Genomic DNA, 22,400 nt, shown 5'->3' on the forward strand with positions numbered 1-22,400 from the left:
CTATTTCTGTTCTACTGATAGCAACATTTAATTTTTTTTTTTTTTTTTTTTTTTTTTTTTTTAAGTCTGGATGGGTACAGCAATACCTTGTTCTAGCAACAATGTCATGGTTTAGTGGTGAACACTTTGATGAACAAGTTAATTTGTGATTTCTGTGTTGCACCATTACAACAGCAGCAGGGGAGAAATCAGAAAAAGAGAAAGTTTGGTGGAGCTGAGGATGAGGGTGAGGGGGGAGGCTGTGTTCTACCTTTTTTAACAGACATGGCCATAAGGGAAAAAACTTAAATATTAATGAAAATACTTATTTCCCAAAGGCCTGGCCAGCAAAGAATGCTAAAAGAGATAATTCACTAAGCAGAGGAGCACAGTGGCTGAAAAGCATATTATCACTGAAGTGAAAAACAAAGGCAGCTGATGTTAATAATTAATTGAGAAGGTTTCCTATGGAGGTTTAGATGAGATACAAGCACAGTGTGTAAAGTCACTTGAGGAACACACAGTTATGCTGCCTTTCAGAGAAACTCAGATTAATATGTATACCTTATGTTAAGTTATCCTGGTATGAGTTACCTGGAAGAATGTGGAAATCCTTATTAGGATTTGTTATGTGTTGAAAGCTGTACCTGTGTTGTGCTGTATAAATGAAAGGTGACAGGCTGCATGTTTAGATTGTTGCAAGAATTACTACCAGTACCTAAATAGTAGCTGTCAACTTGTGCTCATGCTGCATTGCTATTTGTGTGTATGCATACATGCTTGTCCCTATAAACGAAAGAAGGACTGTCAAAGTATGTCACAGCTTGAGCTTCTCAGAGGGAAATTGAAATGTAATAATACAGCAGGAACTATCTCTTACACTACAAAATTGTCTTTTCTTTCTGACAAACATTTTCAACTTTTCCTCTGTTCACTTTCTGTGAATATTCTAACACATGGGCTCGGTCTCCCAAAACAGCTACTGTACCACATTACTAAGCCAGTCTGAAAGCATGATATTGTCCCCTAAGGAGGTTAACAGGAGCAATTCTCCATTGTCACCTAGTGCATTGTTCTGCCCTAGAGGATTGTGAATGAAGGGAATCTCAAAGGCTTCCTAAAAAGATATGACTAATTAAGCACAGGAAATTACATTTGCAACTTGATGTTTTTCAGTCAAAGACCAGAAATACACTCATGCCTGAATATTCTGAAATTTCTCCTATTTTGATTGTTAAACTAGATGATCTTAGAGGTATTTTCCAACCTTAATGATTCCATGATGCTATGGTTTTGAACTATTAATATATTAATATTACTGATAATATCAAAGCAATAATTAGGAGCATAGAGATCAAAGGTGTAATGTTCCAAGGTGTGTGCGCTAACCATGGCAAAAAAAATCTGAGGAATTGTGGAGGGAGATGAGTATGAATAATCTATTCTGTATGATGTTTCAAATGTATTGCTAGATTCTTTGTACATCGAGTAAACCAGTAGACACTGGAACCTATTCCAAACCAATTTTCAATTAGTAAAAATGCATGAATTTTAGAGAAAATCATTCTTTTGTTTCGGGCTTTCTACAAGTATCAACATACTGCTTTCAGGCAGAGAATTCATGCTAAGCTTGGCATCTTGGAAATTCAAAACTGCAATACACAGACAGCTTTGGGATGATAGCCATGCATAATACTCAAAGCAATGCCACAGCAATTTCAGCTATTAATGCAGGTGACTACTGGAGCAAGAACCCTCTGAGTATCTGTCAGACTACTTGCCCTATTGTAGAAAGAGTTCTTTGGAACAAGATTTCTAATTACATTAGGACCATGTTTGTCTTTTGAATTGTCTATCATGTTATTGTGAGATATTTTTAGTTTTCTTAACAAAGATTTGTCTTTGTCTCACTAGGCAAAGCTTTAATGAAGAAGCATCAACACTGCTAACAGTTGCACAAAGAGAGACCGAAGACCTTTTTGACCAATGATGTGGTTGTCATGGAAACTATTTCTGTTTCTGTCACTCACCGGGTGTCTTTCAGGTAAATTGAGACAAAAACAAGAAAACTCTGCTTACCATTTGAACTACAGTCATAGGAAGATGTAAAATCATTATTAAAATTATTTGCCTAAGTGGTGAAATTGGAAAGGATTATTATTAAGAAATTTACAAGTGTAATCCATCTACGTTTATTTTATTTGTAGTTAAACCTGATTAAAAAGAGACAAAACTAAGTATCTTATTTGAAAAACAAAACAAAACAAAACAAAAAAAACCAAAAAAGCAAAATAACAAGAACAATGCTAGCTGTGTTATTAACAAAGAAAAACAAAAAGTAAAATCATTAATTGCACAGTGCTTTCCTAAGGAGTAAAAAGTACAGAATGCTTCACACTGGAGTCTGTGAATTCTTATCAAGTTCAAGTTCTAGAAACTATTAGGTTGTTTTCTTAATACTGGATGTGATTTATCGATTATGCTGATATTTGCATGGGTATTAAGTGCATTTCTTTTGCGAGTTTTTGTCACGACATTAGCTTAGTTGATTTTTCCATTGCTAGTAAAGAAATAGATTAATCAATAATCATTTAGGCTTATCATATGGGAATTTTTGTAATTTGAAGGAATTCTGTCTCTAATTGATCTTTTTTATTTACCACTGTTTTCATAATGCTTCCTTATAATCTCTGTCAACAATTACCTATCATCTTTCAGTTTCTTCTCAAACTCATGATTTTTTGTCATCACACGATCACATTTTGTACTAGCCAATGAAATGGACTATTTTAGTTTGTTATAATGCTGTGATATTGGAGACAGGATTTTAAAAAAGGAAAATATCTATGGATATCAATGTCTATTCATTGAATGCACCTATAAAATGATCCAATTGAATCTGCTTTCTTCTAACATACTTCATTGTTTCATATTATCTAAATCCATTTTTCAAGATCACAGTGAGTGTTTTTCTTGTTTTCACACATTGTGTGTCACCATTATGAATTGACAATATTTCTTTCTGGCAGGAGATATCAAGGTGTACTTTTGTATTTCATTTTGTATTGTGATTCCTTAGGACCCTTACAGATTTATTCTACATTATTGGAGTAGATCTGGACTCCTTTAGTAAATCATACTTAACTACAGAATTTCATTTTACATGCTGTTGCAGTCAAAGTATGTGTGATAACGTATTTTTCCCATACACAACAATAATTTTTAAGTTATTTCATTGGTAAAAATCATTCATAGAAAATTTAATGCTCTGAGAGGAAAAATTCATCAAAGATATTTTTTAAGAAGGATTAAAGTACATTTTAATTAAATTGTCAATGTTCCCAGTAATTTCATTTACTATCTCCGTATCTTTCACATCTGATTACATCATTATACATTTGAGCTGCTTTTATATTGCAGTACTCAGTAGAACATGTTTACAGCTGTATATAGTTCCTACTGCTGATGGAGCCTAGTAGTAAGTTAGATGCCTGAATGCACTCTCTTCTTAAAGATAGAGCAAAAGATATTGGTGCTGCTTCAATAGGATAAAGTTCATTTGATTCCTGTTGTTTTGAGCTATGTTAAAATTCAATAGTTATCATTAAATCATCAGATCATGGGATCATTCTTATCAACAGCCAATGTTTGGAAGAAAGAACTCCATTGTTGTATTGATTTTGCAATATTGAGGGAAATCATCCAAGAAAAGAAAGATTATCTCTTTGGTTTGTGTTGACTCTATTTTTTTTGTTATTTTAGCGCTGACCCAGGTATTTTGGGCCTTGCTTATGCATAAATGTTTACAAGCATGCTGAGCTGTGTGGGAAATGATCTGTGGGTGGAGAAAAACGTATTTTCTCAATACCAAGCTGAAGATTGAGTTAGGACTTTTACTCCAATTTAACTATAAGTAACAGAACAGCTCGGCTACCCACATTCTGAGAAACATTACGTTTATGAAGCATCAGTAATTAAGAGAAGCAAAGATACTCCCAGCATTGATAACTTATGGCAGATATTATTACATTTCAGGACAAATTGAAGAAGAATTAAGATGTTTTGTTAGACCTGGAGTCCACTTAATTTCTTAACTAATTGTTGAAAAAAATATACTTTTTTGGTTTTGTAGGGATTATTTTACACCTCATAAGATTATTCTGTAGGAAAAGACCTCTGGCTGTAAGAGAATGGGTTACCAAAGAAGGACTGCTAATCTGAAATTCAGAGAGGCCTTTCTTTTGAAGTGAATTCAGAGGTAGCTGTCTGAAATTTAAAACAAGGTAGTCAGAATTTAATTTGTTGGTAATTATTAGCTTTCTTGAGAGTTAATGTAGATAAATATATACAATTATAAACAATTTGTTTGAGACATTTAAACAGGAATAACAAGAGATAACAGGTGTCTATTGATTTTTCAGTGGAAAACCAGAATAATATAGCATTTTGCATTGACAATTTTTTTTTAATTTTTTTTTACTTTTTTCCTGGATTATTTGATTGCCTTTGTGTTCCTGCTGTGTAGCCATGACATTACAATTCAAACTGCACTATCTTGTGTACAACAGGGCTAGAATTATGTTACTAGGATTTTACTGTCCCAATTCTCCCGCATCAATCTGCAATCTGCTTTTATGTGTATATTAAATATTTTTTATTTTTAGTTCATGCTACTAATATATAAGGAGAGAACTTTTTTCCTCTGCCCATTTGTCTGCATTTTCTATTTGAACACATGTTGCACGTTAATCATGTCAAAGAGAGATTCATTTTCTCTGTAAGGATTTATAACTCAAGGCATCAATGAAATTATGGGTGTAATGCAAGTAGCAGAGTCTAGCAATATAGATGTGGTACCTCTGAGACCCAGTGGTCACTTTTCACAGAGCCAAGTGGGTGAAAACTTGTCCTTATGTATTATATTCTTATTGTCCCCATCCTTATGTACCATTCATTTCTTTGCACATAAAATATTTTCCCTCCTACACAAAGACTTCCTAAATAATGAATTTTTCTTTCTATCCCTCAGTGTGGTGCTCAAAATTAAAAACAGCATGACTTTTTTTTCTGAACAGTTGCTTGCTAGAATATGATATGAATGGACATTTACTAATAATGCTCTTAAGTAAGAAAGCATATGTTGAGCAAACACAAGTGTCCTTTGTATTTCTCACCTACAGCTAGCAGTGTGCTGAGGTGCTCCCAGTCTTTTATTATGACCATTCCTCTCCATCTGGATACTTGGAAGCTTTCAGGAATTGTCTCTGTCACCTGAATTTATCAGCATCAAAAGTGCATCACAAACTGCAAAATATGTGACTTTCAGAATTCCAGCAGCCGCTGCCAGAATTAAAATTCATAGCCTAAGGTTCATAAACTCATTAACCAAACGATATAAAGACTACATACTACTGTGAGTTCCAGGGCTATTTCTCATTTTTATTTCTCTCCCTTTTTGACAGCATCCTTTCTTCCTCAGAGCAGACAGTATGTGAAAGGTTGCTTCTCTGCCAATTGAATGATGAACACATGAATGACCTGTGTTTATCATTGATAAGCCTATGCAATTATCCTTGCTTCCTCTCCCTTCTCGAGCCCAAAACTGATGACAGTATAGCAAATAGCATGCAACTATGCACTTTTGATAGAGGAGTACAAAAGCCTGGAGACAGAGCTCTAGATAAGTACAAGAGCCTGGGGATGTTCATAGTCTCATTGTTCCCAGTAAAATGGAAAAGTCAAAACACTCTTAACTCTTGTATTGCCCATCCAGAAATATTGTACTGGCAGACAGTACAAAGCAAAAGAAAATCAACTTCTTACAGTGCTGGAATCCAGTACAGACTGCTACCCACATTTTCAACATGGATTCAAAACTCAACTTAATTGGAGGGAAGAGCCCTTATCAGCTAAAAGTAGCTCTTTGTATAATTTTTAATTCAAAAGAATGAAATGCTAAAAATAATTTATTCTTGCCAAAATCCTACAGTGTGTTTAATGTCAAGTAATTGGGAGCATTAAAACTGAAAACATTGGGGTCATGAAAAGAGGCATTTTAAGTATGCACAGAAGGAAGTATTTTCATGAACAGCCCTTCAGCTTGTTTGCATAGATTTGAGGATGGTGTGTTTTTTATTATTGTGGGTTTGTGTTTATTTTTTTTCATTTTTTAAAAAAATGTGGAATAAACTATTCAGGTTTTTATATTTTGCACATCATTGGGATTATGTAGTGATATGCTAATGTGGTGATTCGTAGTGCATCAGCATGCTGGCTACAGAATTGTAGGCAACCTCTATATGCTTCACTTTTACCATGGAAGTAATTGATATGCTGGGCCTTGTCAGAACTGAGGCCACAGCAAATGTGAAAATATTTGGAACAGGGAAAAAAGTGACATTGCCATGTATACAAGCAGTAATTAATGACTGATATTTCATCACATAACAGTAATAATACAGACACTAATATCACATGTATTACATGCATAACACATTATAATTACCTACATACCTAAGTATAATTTTTGAGCTCCATACAGTGAAGTTTGTTAAAACTCATGTTTCTTAAAAGCTCGTAATGAGCTCTTATCAGTCATACCAACAACTGATGTTTAGATTAACTATAGTTTGCAAAAATTTAGCAGTGATGCTATGGTTACCATCTGGAGAAAATGTAACCTGCACATCTTTCCTCATTTTTTGCATTTCTTAATTGCTGAATAAGTCTTAATGTAATAAGCTGTTTGGAGTCATTAAGTCAAAATCTGATGCTTTCACATCCTTTTATGTTGCATCAGATATGATCACATGCTTTGTACTGGTGGCAATACTAAAAATCATAACATAGAAATGTTTTTTTGTGTCAAAATAATGGATCTGAAGTCTCACAATTTTTGCAGAAATATTCCTTAATTTCCAGGTTACATAATACCGTAATGACTCTACTCCGTTTGTATACTGAAAATGAAAATTTGATGGAATTAAATCCTAATGGATTTCAGTCTTGATGGAATCTCATTCCTCTAGGGTTCAATGAAAGCACCAATCAGTATTACCTGTCTATTATGGATTTGTTTAATGTGTTTGTTCATCCCTCTCCATCTTTTTGGATAAAATAATGAAGACTGAACCTCCTTTGGCTTCAGAAGTCTATCATTTGACACTAAAGATACTCAATATCTTTAGCATTGACATACACTATCATTTATATCAGTACAGTCAATACTGAGTCATTCTGTTTTGCCTGCTGTTTGAATTTTTCTTTTTAGAAAAAAAAATCTTGTTTACTTCAATGGGTTAATACAAAAATAATAGACTAATAGGAAAATGGTATTAAAGCTATTAGAGAATCTTTTAAATACACTGATGTTATGAAATCTGCTGTTAAGAAGATGTCACAAGAAAGTCATGATTTAGCACAGAACCTCATGTTGCAATAAACATCAGCCATGCAGGCCCTGATTCATCTTATTTAACTTAAATGCTTTAAATATGTTGGAATATAATGTTTCTCCTTCACTCTATAGTCAGTGTAGAGAGACATTATATTGCTTTCTGGAATTTTGTACTAACACAATTTCTAACATGAAGGATATGAAGTTAGATGTCTTTCAAGTTTCTGTGTGATTTGAGAATGTAGAGACATAGCATACTGCTGAACAGATATTAAATTTTCTTAACAAAGCTGATATGAAAATATATATATTTTTCTAAAGTAGCGCACATTGTACCACAAAAGCTTTGAAAATATAACAATAAAAACTTCGTCTGATAAGAAGCGAACAGTTTTGAGTGCTTGGTGATTAAGAAGGACCCAGACTGTTGGGTAGACTGCATGAATGTTGCTTCATCCTTTCCTCCCTACATCTGAGCTATAAGGTGTCTCATCCGAGTCAGGTACATGTTAGGGAAAACACTTGCCATATGGTGCCAGAAAAAGATCTCTGAACATCTGGCAGCTTCCTGACTCTGAGAAGTCTTTAAAAAAAACAGCAGGTGATGAACTGTGTTATTTGCTCCCACACACATAACTGATTTTATCCTTAGACATAGCCCCTACAGTTAACAGATGAGGGAAGTCAATTTATGTCTCTGTTCCGTAATTACAAAAGGCTTCCATTGTTAACGTTTTATAGAACAAATTGATTATTAGAAGAGTTAATCTTCTACATTAGATATTTTTTTTTTTCTTCAACCCAAAGTAATGTTCAAATTTGTAGCCAGTGTAGCGTAGAGACTAATGTAGCATTGTCACTGCAATGAATGGCCAAGTCTATCTCTCAGGTACAGTGGAAATGTCACCACAAAGGATCCATCACTTTAATTCATAAAACCTGTCTCCCACTGCCTTCCAGTAGGATATTAAAAGTAGTTATTCAGTATTTTCACCAAAAGATATTTCACATATTTTCTCACTACTGCAGTGGGTGATACTCCACCTGAAGTGCTCATCTCCTGGAATCACTGCTGCTTTTATTTTATAGTGCTGGGAATTAAGCTGTTGTACAACACTTTGCTACAGTAATACTTGTTTTGCAGGAATATTTGTAATAAATCTGCTGTTTAAATAATTCATTTCACAAAGTAGCTATCATTTGCCCCTGGTGTGATTATGGATGACAATTGCTTATGAACAGAAGTAATAAAATCATTAACACTGGGTCTCAACTTGCAACTAAACTCATTTTTCCTTTCTTCTAATGCCAGTCTTATACAAGGAACAGTTAGCTCATAATGTAGAATAATTTTCAGTTTCAGTGCAACATTAACAATATCACAAATACAAAATAATAAAAGTCATTAGCTTCATTTCAGAAAGTCATTAGAGGCTGGAACAATGTATCTTAAGCATTGTCCTGGCCTTTACTAATAGGAATGCAATAAAAAGGCAGTGGAACCTTTGAAATAATGACAAAATCATCCTTGAAATTAGACACAGTTTTCTAGTAATGAGGCTAAAAACAATATTGTAACAGTTCTGCTAGGAAAGCTGGTGGATATAACAATGCTTCAAGTCGGAAAGTAAAATTAAATGTCTTAAAAAATTAAATGTTTTATTAAGTTTCTAATAGAAATTCCATGGAGGATATGATTAAACTCAGAGCAGTCTTAAAGTTTGCAGTCTGTGTGGCACATGAAGAAGTATTCTTGTGCTAAAAAAAAAAATGGTGTGGTTTTGTTTCTCTCCTTGATTATCAAGTAAATGATCTTACAGCAATTTCAAATACTGCTTCATTTTGAAGATACTCCAAAAACGTAGACATGAACTGTTGTATTGAAAACCTAGATTACATTTACAAAAATGACTTAATTTTGTAAGAATTGTTGTCAGTTTCTCCACATAGAAGGCAAGCAGGATGATGTGGAGCAGTCACATACCTTATCAAATACAGAATAAATGCACTTTGTAAGTACAGGAGAATGTGAGCATGTGTAACTACAAGAGAATCTCTTACTTTTACCCACTTAAAAATACACTTGTCAACTATATAGCTGTCTTTGTTCAAATTGCTGCTAGAAGTTTAGTGAAAGCAATTTCTTAACTGTAGTGTAACTAAACCTCTATCCTGAACTGAATGAAAATGAAGTGTGAAAAATAAATGTGTCGTCTGTCAGTATGAAATGTGAATCTACTGTTCAGTGTTAAAGCTCTAGGAGGCAGAGTTTATTGAGCTCCATAGAGCACTATGACTGGTAACAGCTTTACCCAGTGGACTGTTTTGATAGGTAGTTTTCTTCCTATTAAGTGCAGTAGCGTGAAAATGCTGATAACATAAAGAACATATCCTGAGATTTCAGCTTTTATTCAGCACGGCTACCTTTGCTGTGTACTGAGGCCACTTTCAGAAGTGATTTTCATTTACTTCATTGGATTTATTAGCCTTAATGTTGAGTACCACAATACAACTGCTTTACACGTTGTTCTATTAAATACTCTATTTGAGCTGATTTTGATTGGGATTTGTATGTATAAGTGCTAAGACAATTAGGGAAGAGTTTTTTAAAACAACACCAAAAACTCAGCATGACTACAGCCATTGCAACTCACGAATTCAGTGGTACTCACAAGGTGAACCTTGTGATGAGTACATCATGGTCTCTGCTTCTTGTGTTTGCCCTTAATGTGGTGTGCAACTGTGAAAAGTAGTGTTTTATTTACGGCATTAAACGTAGTATCAATTTAGCTCAGTGCAAAGCTGTAGGTGGTTTGCTATGGCTCACCACACAGCCATTAACGGTATCATTTTTGCTCAGCAGAGTTGCAAATGATAGTATTTAAACTCCCTATAACACTGTGAGTGATAGCATTCTCAACTTATCTAGGAAGACACTTGAAGACAGGCATTCTGACTGAGTCTTTTGTGTGAGCTAAGTAAGTGAAGAATATATAATCTCACCAGTTGCAAGAGGATGCAGCAGACTTGCATTTTTGTATCGACTTATTAAAGTGATTAAAAAGGAACAGTGGATCACAGAGTCAGCAGATTTCTGAGGTAAAGATGAGTGTATTCATAAATATCTCTGAACATTATTACCTGTGTAAGATAGTGGTTCCAAACCCCTACTTTTCTCTGAAACCTGTGGTAGAAAATGGATGTGAATATTCTCTAGGACTCCAACTTGCCACTGAACTAACCTGTTCAAAAATTTTGAGATTGAAAGCACCTCACAGAGGACTTAAGAATGTAAAATATGTAATAGGAATTAGAATGAAAATATGATGAAATACTAGAATGCAGATACTAATATTTTATCTCATAACTAATTTGCAGCAAGGTATTATAAAATGAGGTTTGCAATCATCTTTTTTAAAGCTACTCATATCAGAGATGGGCAGAGGAGTAGAAATGAGAGGAATGCATTTCCTCTTATTCATTCAAAGGTACATTAAACCCAACCTAACAGTGTGCACCTGTACTCTGGTTTGGGGACCTTGTGCAGCTGAGAGTAGAGGAAGCCTTAAATCTCTTTAGATTTGCAATTTACATGTGGTTTCTATAATGCCAAAGAATAATTAAATTTAGTTCAAAGTAGTTCAAAGTAGCATATTTTGCTGTTTTGGTGTACTTTTTTCTTTTTCATATTCTTGTGTAGTGCTCATTTCTGATAGAACAACAGGAAGTTACAGAAGTTCTGTTTTCCATTTGCCAGACTGTCCTTTAACACATCTTGATAGCTAGTATGCTCTTTTGGATTCATCATTTCTATACACTTCACATTCATAAAAAAAAGGTTAAATTCGAAATAATTAAGCTCACGAGAGTGAGACTTAAGCTAAACTGAAGATGGTAGAATCCTTTTTAAGGTTTTCAATTCCTTCTCTTGTCAAATTCCTTCTCTTCAGTGAATATTTAGATAATTCCAGAATAAAAAAGGTATTAAAAAATGAAAAGAATTACAGGGAATAAAATGTAGTTTCTCTTTTTTTTTTTTTTCCTTTTGTTTCCGTACAGATGCCCCATAGCATTTAAAAATCAAGAATTCTGATTCTTTTAAAATCAGGAAGACTCTATTCTGTTAACAGTGATGTCAACTGATAAAAGCACATTGCAGTTTCAGAAAATATTATTTGATTCCACTCTAATTTGTGATTTGAAGAAAAGCCTAACAAGCCATCATGGATAATGCACAATAATACATCTGTTTTAACATATCAAGAATGTAAGATCTTGAACAGTAAACTCAGTTTTAAGTTTGTTATCCAGTAAATCTTATTTTTAAAATTTAGAATAACTAATGTCCTGTAACTTGCTCTTGAAAAAAAAAAAAAAAAATATGGCATTTTTTATGCTTTAGAAATACAGAAAATATTCTGAATGTACAGAAATATCAAAAGTTAGCTAGTATTAATTATCCAATAACAATTACTCCTTTCATGTAAAATTAGTGACCTAGAATCAACTTCCTTTGCATTTGTAGCAACTATACCTTTTTCATGATTTTTTACTTTTAATCTTTATAATTCATTTGTAGAAGCTCTTTGAAGCTTTATGGGAAGATGTCAGGTACTGATATCTGAAAGATAATATCACTTCTGTAATATGAGGCATGCTCCAAAAGTAATGCCTCCTATTTTATCATGTTGGCCCACAGTGTATGGCAGTGGAGGCTGAACTTTCCCAAAAATATCCTGTACCATTCTGTTGCCACGTGACAGATGGCAGCAAAGGGGCAATCTGACACAATGCTGTCTGGAAGTGCTTATGAAACAAAGGCTGGTCACTGAATTCCTCCAGAACTTAGAGTAGTACACTATCGGTGGAAATAATATAGCATTTTTGTTACAATTTGAATTGCACATCTTAGTACAGCAGCTTAAATTTTTAAAAGATCTTCAATAATGTCAAGTGAGGAAAAAATTTCTTTAAAATTGAAATTAAAATGTAAAAACTTTAAGTGGGAGGATTGAAGCAACAATTTAGCATTTCAATAACTATATTCTAATTTTCATCTAAAAAATATATGATTAAGAACATTTATAATTCTTAGCAATACTTTAGAAAGGAAATCATTGAGTTTCAAAGCCTATTTCTACTTTATTAAAGTGTATTTTGTAGTAAATTATGGAGTGCAATAATGAGCTTTTCTTAATTATCCTCATTTTGACATTGCACATGTCATTGAAAAAATTCATTATGAAGCACTAATTAATCTTCCAAGTAGAGAGAAGGCATATTGCTTTCTACAAGGGCTTCACATTTCCAACATAAATCTTACTGGAACTTTCTTATGAAATATTAAATAACTTTTTCTTTTCTATCTTTTACTTACACACATCTGTCAGTTTTTCTTCTACCTCAGCTAGTTAGAGAATCATAGAATCACAGAATGGCCTGGGTTGGAAAGGAACACAATTATCATCCAGTTTAAACCTCCCTGCTATGTGCAGAATCACCAACCACCAGACCAGGCTGCCCAGAGCTACATCCAGCCTGGCCTGGAATGCCTCTGGGGATGGGGAATCCACAGCCTCCTTGAGCAACCTGTTCTAGTGCGTCACCACACTCCTGCTAATATCTAACCTAAATCTCTCCTGTTTCAGTTTAAAACCATTCCCCCTTTTCCTATCACTATCTACCCTCGTAAACAGGAATGCTCCATCTTATTTCATTCAGCAGTGGAAGTGGTTCTACAGAGTATTCTAATAAGCCCTAAATTCCTACAGCATTTGGAGAGATCATATAGAGATGTTATTCATCTGTGTAAAATATGTAAAGATGTAAGTAATTTGTAACACTAGATCAAGTGAGATAAGTCTTACTAAAGACAGAATTAATCACAGTGTTTGTGCTATTTTCTTGATGTTTAAGAATTGAGAAATTGTAAAATAAAAAAAAACCTAGTTCTAGCCTCAGCATGCTATTAATGAAGATTTTTTTTATGTGAAATAGAAGTAAGGGATAAAAATAGATATGTCCTATTTTTAAATACACAAAGAATTTTAATGTATTTGCAGAGAAATTCATTAGAACTGTTTTCCAGTGCTCTAAACAACATCGTCATAACTCATTTTGAAAGAAGTTTGTCTAGCATGTGGCTTAATTTATCAAAGAGCAACAAACAAAGCATTACCACTGAAAGTAGCAACAGATGAGTTTATTTCTGGTTGGGAGTCTTGAAACTTAGTGTTCTCACTAAATTATATCCCTCAACACAAAATCCAAACATTCCTTGAATACCTTTAGAGTCAATGTCCACCACTTCCCTGGGCAGCCCATTCCAGTGCCTGACAACTCTTTCAGAGAAATAGCATTTCCTAACACCCAGCCTAAATCTCCCCTGGCACAGCTTGAAGCCATTCCCTCCCGTCGTATCACCAGTCACATGAGAGAAGAGGCCGACCCCCAGCTCACTGCAACCTCCTTTCAGGTAGTTATAGAGAGCAATGAGGTCTCCCCTGAGCCTCCTCTTCTCCAGGCTGAACATTCCCAGCTCCTTCAGCCTCTCCTCATAAGCCCTGTGCTCCAGAACCCTCACCAGCTTTGTCGCCCTTCTTTGAACCCACTCCAAGGCCTCAATATCTTTCTTGCAGTGAGTGGGCCAAAACTGGATACAGTACTCGAGGTGCAGCCTCACCAGTGCTGAGTACAGAGGGATGATCACTTCCCTGCTCCTGCTGGCCACACTATTTCTAATGTAGGCCACGATGCCATTGGTCCTCTTGGCCACCTGGGCACACTGTCAGCTCATGTTCAGCTGAGCATCAACCAACACTCCAAGGTCTCTTTCCTTTCACAGTTATCCAGCCACTCATCCCCAAGTCTGTAACACTGCATGGGGTTGTTGTGGCCAAAGTACAGAACCCAGCTCTTGGCCTTGTTGAACCTCATCCCATTCACCTCAGCCCAGCAATCCAGCTTATCTAGGTCCCCCTGAAGGGCCTCGCTACCCTCAGGCAGATTGACATTACCTCCCAACTTGGTGTCATCTGCAGACTTACTCAGGGTGCCCTCAATATCCTCATCCAGGTCATCAATAAAGACATTGAAGAAGACTGGCCCCAGCACTGACTCCTAGGGAACACCACTCGTCTACTACTCTCTGGGTAGTCAGTTCCTTATCCAGCCAAGAGCGTAACTGTCCAAGCCATGGGCTGCCAGCTTCTGCAGGAGAATACTGTGGGAGACCATGTCAAAGGTTTTGCTGAAGTCTAGGTAGACTACATCAACAGCCTTTCCCTCATTCACTAGATGGGTCACTAGATCATAGAAGGAGATCAGGTTGGTCAAGCACGACCGGACCTTTGTGAACCGATGCTGGCTAGGCCTGATCCCCCAGTTGTCCCGCACATGTTGCATGATCTCCCTCAAGACTCTGCTCCATAACCTTCCTGGCACCGAGGTCAGGCTAACAGGCTTGTAGTTCCCCGGATCATCTTTACAAACCTTCTTGTAGATGGGAGTCACATTGGCAAGCCTCCAGTCTTCTGGGACCTAACCAGTCAACAAGGAGCGCTGATAGATAATGGCAAGCAGCTCAGCTATCACCTCCACCAGTTCCCTCAGCACTCTTGGGTGAATCTCATCTGGCCCGATGGACTTATGACAGTCCAGCTGGAGTAGTAGGTCTCTGACTGTGTCCTCCTGAATTGTGGGTGGTTCAGTCTGCTCCCCAGCCAAGTCTACCAGGTCAGAGAGTGGAGTACCCTGAGGATAACTGGTCTGTCTAATCTTTAAAGACAGGTGTAAAGAAGGCATTCAGAACATCTTCCTTTTCCTTATCCTCAGTGGTCATATTCCCAGCCTCATCCAGTTAAGAATGGAGATTCTTCTTAGTCCTCCTCTTACCATTAAAGTATTTGTAAAAGAGTTGCTTGTTCCTTTTTACTCCACCAGCCAGGTTGAGTTCAAGCTGGGCTTTTGCCTTTCTGATTTTCTCTCTACACATCTTAACAACTTCTGTACTTTTTCTGAATTGTCCATCCCTTCTTCCACAGGAGCTAGATTCTCTTTTTCTCCCAGAGCCTCAAGAATAGCTCCCTATTCATCCATGCCAATCTTTTTCCCCACCGGCTCATTTTACAGCTCAGGGGGACAGCCAGCTCATATGCCTTCAAGAATTCTTTCTTGAAGAGTGACCAGCCATCTTGGACCCCTTTACTCTCTAAGACTGATACCCAGTTCTCCCTCTGGAAGTCTAAGGTAGCAGTTTTGCTGTTCCCCCTCCTGGCTCCACCAAGAATTGAGATCCCTACCAGTTTATGGTCACTCTGTCCAAGACAGCCCCTGACCTCCACATCTCCCACCAGACCTTCTCTGTTTGTGAACAGCAGGTCTAGAGGGGCAGCTCCTCTTATCGACTCCCTCACCAGCTGCATCAGAAAGTTATCCTCCATACACTCCAGAAGCCTCCTAGACTGCTTCTCCTGCTCTGTGTTGTATTCCAGCATATGTCGGGGAAGTTGAAGTCCCCCATGAGAACAAGGGCTGGCGATCACGCAGCTTCCACCAGCTGCTCGTAGAACTCCTCATCTGTCTCATCATCCTGGTTCAGCGTCTGTAACAGACGCCCATCAGGAAGTCTGCCTTGTCAGCCCTTCCCCTGATCTTTACCCATAGGGATTCAACCTTATCATCCCCAGCCACAAGCTCAATAACATCAAAGCACTCTCTAATATAGAGAGCCACGGTGACACCCTTCCTTCTTTGCCTATTCTTCCTGAAGAGTTTGTAGCCAGCCATAGCAGCAGTCCAGTGAGACTTTTAGGTGAGACATGACCACAGCTGGCAGCAATACTAGTAACTTGTTCTCCTCCATCCTATTTTTAAATTGCAAGTAGCTATAAAGCTAACTTAGCATTTATTATGAATTCTGAGAATCACACACTTAGAGATATTAATACTCAAGGCCATACACTAGCTCTGATGAACAAGCCCCTATGTTCTTAATGTAATAATACAGCAAGATTGAAAGTCAAATTTAAATTAGCAACATATTATTATGCCAGTAGGCAAGGATTTCTGTTAATTAGTTCACAATTAGTCCCTCTTATTTCTAATTTCAGAGTATTAGATATTGATGGAATTAATAGATTAGAAGCTGAATCTTAATGGTGTCAAACAGGCCAAAATGCAAATAGGGATGATTTTAATGGGTTTTATTGATTTATGTGCATGTGCTGTTTAATCAGTTTTGTGCTTGACTTACGTAATTGTTTGGTTTATATATTAGTTCATAAAGAAAATGCAAGCTCTAGTGATCACTTCATTGTATTGTGAAATAATGTTTTGTTTAAAAATACTTTTCTATCACACAACTTTTAGAATCACAAGTAGAGCAGTTATGATTTTGTACTACTTAGAGATGATGGCATAACTATTTTCAAGATGTCTTCATGAGCATTTTAGGAAACATTAAAACTTAAATAAATATTGAATCAAGTAATCAGCAATGAACTTCTATGGCACACTAATTAATTTCAATCTGTATGTCCTGCAACTGCAAAATGCATTAGTAATATTAGTCTTCTATCTCTGTAATTATAAAGGACCTCCAGAAGGTGATAATATCCTCCAGTGTGATACAGAAATGAGAGTATCCTTGTAACCAGCATGTACATACAACTACTCTTTTAGTGTTTTGCTGAAACACGACTTTCAGGTACCTCCAGTGCTTCTTAATAACAAAGGGGGGAAAAAAAAAGGGGGGGGGAAAGAAAGCCAAACAACTGGTAAATGGATATTGGTCCTTTAAGAGAATTTACATCATACCTTGGATGAGCCAAGTAGCCTCTTGAAAATTGCTCTCCTTTTTGTGGGTGACATATTGAGTGAAGTCCTACAATGCCAGGTACACAGGCATGCCAGGTACAGTGTTCTTTTCTTGAAAGATTAAATCAAATCCATCTATCATACAAACACATTAGTGCAGATTTGCCTAAAATCATTCATCTTTCTGATAGATTTGTACCAATCATCTATCAAATCTAATTTCTGTTGCCTTCTCCTGAACGTTTAAAAGCTTTGACCAAATTCCTTTCCCCACCCCACCCTTTCACTTGGGAGATTCAGCAAGTAAACCCAATAGCAGTGCATTCACAACAGCAAGAGGATTTTTTCTCTATTAATTTTGTTAGATCCTACATTCCAAGCAGTAAAAATGAAATTTATGACACCCTACTGTCTTAGATGTAAAGTATCTTGCAGTGAATTTGCTTTAATGAAACTAAAACTGTAGAGTATGACTGGAGAGTAAAAGTCCTTTGGTACTTTCCTGAATTCGTAATAGATTCAAGAACAAAATCAAAATAGTGAAATTGTAGATTTTTCAAAACACCAAGGAAGATTTAGAATGCTACATTCACAAGTATTCATCCAACTTCAAAACTCTAATTATCTGATATTCATGGATATTCAGAGGTTTATTTTCCAAAAGTTGTTTTACAAGTATCTTGCAAAAACTCTGCTACTTTTATAGTATACCAAATAAAATCAAATCTATCTTTGAAATAGAAGACCTATTTGGAAGTTATCCTGAGTTCTATACTATTTATGTTTCTTAATTTTCAAATTAAGCCAAAAAACAATTTGTTTAATTTTGTGATTTAATATTTAAAAGCATTACTTTATCTATTTAAAAAAAAAAAAAAAAAAAAAAAAAAAAAGACGTAGATATGCTAAAATATGCTTTCAGAGAATGAATATCCTGAGTTGGAAAGGACCCATAAGGATCATTGAGTTCAACTCCTGACTTCACACAGAACCACCTAAAAATCAGACCATGTGTCTGAGCACAAGGTCCAGATGCTTCTTGAACTCCAGCAAGTTCAGTGCCATGACCACTGCCCTGGGCAGCCTGTTCTATTACCACCTGGTGCTGGTGCAGAACCTTTCCCTAACCCACACCTGTCCCTCCTCTGATGCTTCTCCTTGTTCCCCTGGGTCCTGTCACTGTCATCAGAGAGCAGAAATCAGTGCTTGCTCCTCCACTCCCCTTCACAGGGAAGCCGTAGGTGACAATGAAGCCTTTTCTCAGCCTCCTCTTCTCTGGACTGAGCAAACAAAGGTATCGCAGCTGCTCCTCGTAAGTCTTCCATTCTGGACACTTCACCAATTTTGCAGACCTCTTTTGGACACTCTTTGATAATTTTGTGCTCTTTTTTTACTGTGGTGTTCAAAATTGTAAACAGTGCTTGAGGTGAGGCCACATCAGTGCAGTGTAGAGTGGGGCAACCTCTTCTCTCAACCAGCTGGCAGTGCTGTGCCCTGGATATGATTAGCCTTCCTGACTCCTGGGAAATACTGCTGACTCATCTTCAATTTGCTATCAACTAAGACACCCAGATCCCTTTCAGCAGGGCTACTCTCAAGCATCTCGTCCCCCACTCCATATATATAAGCAGGATTGTGCCTTCCCAAGTGGAGAATCAGGCACTTGCTCTTGTTACACGCGATGCAATTGGTGACTGCCCAGCTCTCTAATTTGCCTCCATCTCTCTGCAAGGCTTCTCCATCCTTGATGGAGTCAACTGCTCCTCCCAGTTTAGTACTGTAAGCAAACTTGCTCAAAACATCTTCTAGCCCTACATTCATAGAATCATGGAATGGCTTAGGTTGAAGGAGCATTTAAGTATCATCTCATTCCAATGCTCCTGACATTGAAGTCATTTATGAAAATGTAAATGTTTCATAAAACTCATCTATAAAACTCATATATATATTTGTTTTGTATATAATCCTTTTAAATAACAGTTTTGGAAATAAACAGGGATTTTTTTTCTACCTACTCTGTATCTGTTTAAGAAATCTTAAATGTTTTGTCCTCTGTTTATATTAAAAAAAAAACAAAAATAATACTCCATAGAGATAGTTAGCATCCATGTTAAAAGCCCAATTGGTGCCTATCATGCAACTGATTATTTCTTCAAGCTGTGTCACTACTCTACAAGGTAACCATAATCAGATTTCATATGTAAGATATTATAACTTTGTGTGAAAACTATTCCAACCACTTACAGTTTATCCATTGTGAAAACATCAGTCTTTCCAAACAAAAGGAACTTAGCAAATATAAGAGAAATCTGCACAACAAAACTTTCCTTTTTTTTATTATCAATACCTAGAAGCTAGAACACGTCTAACAAGCTGGCTTTAAGTATCACACAGTTTAAATTAATTCATAGCAGACAATAGTTATGTGTTTCCTTGCTCAAAAGCCTTATTGATCTTTCTCAATAGTGTTCTAACAGTGCTGTCCAAAACAACATGTACTTTTTTACATATCTCCCTTTTGCATAGATCTCTCTCTTATCTTTATAAAATGAGATATCCAGACAGTTCTTAGTTATGAAATATGAATATGTTATAGAACCATAGAATGTTTTGTGTTGGAAGGATCTTTAAGATCATCTTGTTCCAATCCCCCTGGTCTAGGCAGGGACACTTCTAGACCAGAATGCTCACAGCCCCATCCAATCTGGCCTTGAATGCTTCCAGAGGGAAGGCATCCATAACCTAACAGGGGAGCCTGTTCCAGTGTCTCACCATGCTCACAGCAAAGAATTTCTAGACTAAATATACTCTCTTCCAGTTAATCCTACTGCTACATGTTTCTATAAAAAGTCCCTCCCCAACTTTCCTGTAGGCCCTCTTCAGGTACTGGAAGGTCCCTGCTGAGCCTTCTGTTCTCTAGGCTGAAAAGCACCAGTCCTCGTAGAGTGTTGCTCTACGCTCTGCCCTCTGCTCCAGCTCCAGCCCTCTGACCATCTTCATGGCACTCCTCCGGATCTGCTCCAACAGCTCAATGTCCTTCTTATGTTAGGGGCTCCAGAACTGAACACAGTATTCCAGGTGGGGTCTCACAAGAGCAGAGTAGAGATGGAATCACCTCCCCAAATTGCTGGTCAGACTTCTCTTGATGCAACCCAGGGTACAGTTGGCCTTCTGGGCTGCAAGTGCACATTGCTGGCTCATGTTGAGTCTTTCGTCAACCAACATCCCCAAATCCTTCTATGCTGCGCTGCTCTCAAACCATTCTCCACAGACCTGTACCTGTGCTTGGGATAGCTCTGAGACAGGTATAGGACCTTCCACTTGGCCTTATTGAACTTCATAAGGTTGGCATGGGCCCACCTCTTGAGCCTGTCCAGGTCAGTCTGCATGGCATCCCTTCCTTCTAGCATGTCATGTAGCGTGTCAACTTCCTTATATTTTGGAAGTTGAGAGCACTCTTCTAATTTTTTCTGCCTACTCCAATAAGAGAATTTTGTAATACTTGCATAATCATGGCCTTTTCTACTTGCAAGCACTTAGCAATACATATTTAGTGCCTTTTTACTTCTACTTTATTCCATTGTCAAAGCTGAGATAAAGAGTATTTTCCTTAGCTGTCATTTATTTTCCAGTCAAAACAATGGGAGTGTTTAACTTGTTTCATGTGAAATAAAAAGTCAAAACAGAATTAATCCAGCATTTTCCTGACAGATAGATTTTAGATAACGTTTAACAAAATATATATATATAATCAGTGTTAAAATGTTAGATAGACACAAGCTATGATATATTTTTCCTTTATGCTCCTGGCATTATTTTTTTGTATGTTTGCTTGTTGATTTTTTCCCAGATACTGTAACCTCTTTGCTTTATTTAACAATACAGACTATACTTACCATGTTTTAGGAGAAAGGACAATAATATCATCATCAATTACTGCATACCAAAGTTTTACAGAACTGTCTAGGTGCATCAGGCCTGCAACTTGGTATTTTTTGATGCCTTAGCTTCTCCTACTATTACTTTAAAGTTACTGAGAATAATCAGAGAAAGTGAAAGTATGGAATGTGTAGTTTCTAATTTCTGTTTCACTTTTTTTTCCTAGATTTACCTTTTTATATTGTTAGTTGTTTTTTGTTTTGTTTGTTTTTTTTTCCAGCTCTTTTCATATCATCCTTCTCTGTGTGAATTATCAAAGTGAAAAACATAAAAGTGTGACAAAGGCAGACTAAGCAAATCAACTTAATGTATTCTACTTATAAGAATTAAGCCCATTAAGCAAATTTTAGGCATTCAGTGAAGAACTTAAAAACAGGAGCACTGTATTCCTTGACACCTTGTACTACCAAAAAAGAAAATAAGACACCTCAAGAAGGTTCTTCAGCTCAAATTATGCACTCAGATTAGGCACCCAAATTATCCTGTGGGGATCTGTCTCTCTTTACCCACTTCCAAGGGTGTGCATAGACTTTGGGGACATATAGAGGAAGTGTAATCTAGAAATATAAATTGGGATGCTGTCATGTCAGACATGAATCCAGAGGTTGAGTAATTCTAATCCTCCTAAAAATCCTTACAGATCTTCTAAAGCCATCTGGACATGCTCCTGGGAGATCTGCTTGAACAGGGCAGGGCATTTGGAGAAGATGATTTCGAAAGCTCTTTTCCAACTTCAGGCATTCATTGAATTAGTCAATCAGTATTGGAGCAGGTTAAGTCAGTCAGGGGCTACCAAAAGTCAGTGTAGATACCAGCAGGTTTACCAAGAAGCAGCAATCTACGGAAAAGTTGTTTTCCATGACAGGAGGATTCATGGGATAGATCTATTTTCTTACGGTTTACTTTTCTTTGTGCCTCATGACTTTTTCTGTAGGTTTTAATTTATGATCTGGGCCTTTCTCTGCTCTCAGAGAATTCAGCAGATGGTGAACATTAAGTTCAGTAGTAAGAAGGCGTTGCTTGTGTCAGGTGAAGTGAGGAAACTTTTTTAATTTTGGTTTGTTAATTTTAACCAATGTGATACATAGGCTATAACAATTTATTTTACCATTTCTTTATCTTTCTCTCACTCCTCTCTCCCATCATCTTTTTTTTTTCCCGTACTTCTCCTTACTATCATCTCATTATTCATCACGGTGTGCTTCCTCACAGTGCTGTGTTAGCCACTACTCTAGTCTACCTTTTTGATTTGTTGACTTCAATGCTTGCA

The 22,400-nt window shown here is 36.6% G+C and overlaps 1 protein-coding gene across 3 annotated transcripts in view; it reads left to right on the forward strand.

Moving 5' to 3' along the window:
* The window catches only part of CNTN5 (contactin 5), a 579,795-nt gene that overhangs the window by 253,205 nt on the left and 304,190 nt on the right, over nt 1–22,400 (forward strand). For all 3 annotated transcript variants that reach the window (XM_052670906.1, XM_052670908.1, XM_052670907.1), the window contains exon 3: nt 1,894–2,023. In XM_052670906.1, the coding sequence (XP_052526866.1) occupies nt 1,966–2,023 (58 nt within the window). In that variant the 5' untranslated portion in view covers nt 1,894–1,965. The remainder of the gene's footprint in view (nt 1–1,893; nt 2,024–22,400) is intronic.

The sequence above is a fragment of the Tympanuchus pallidicinctus genome, unplaced genomic scaffold, assembly GCF_026119805.1.
Source record: "Tympanuchus pallidicinctus isolate F22 unplaced genomic scaffold, pur_lepc_1.0 scaffold11, whole genome shotgun sequence".
NCBI classification, from domain to species: Eukaryota; Metazoa; Chordata; class Aves; order Galliformes; family Phasianidae; genus Tympanuchus; species Tympanuchus pallidicinctus.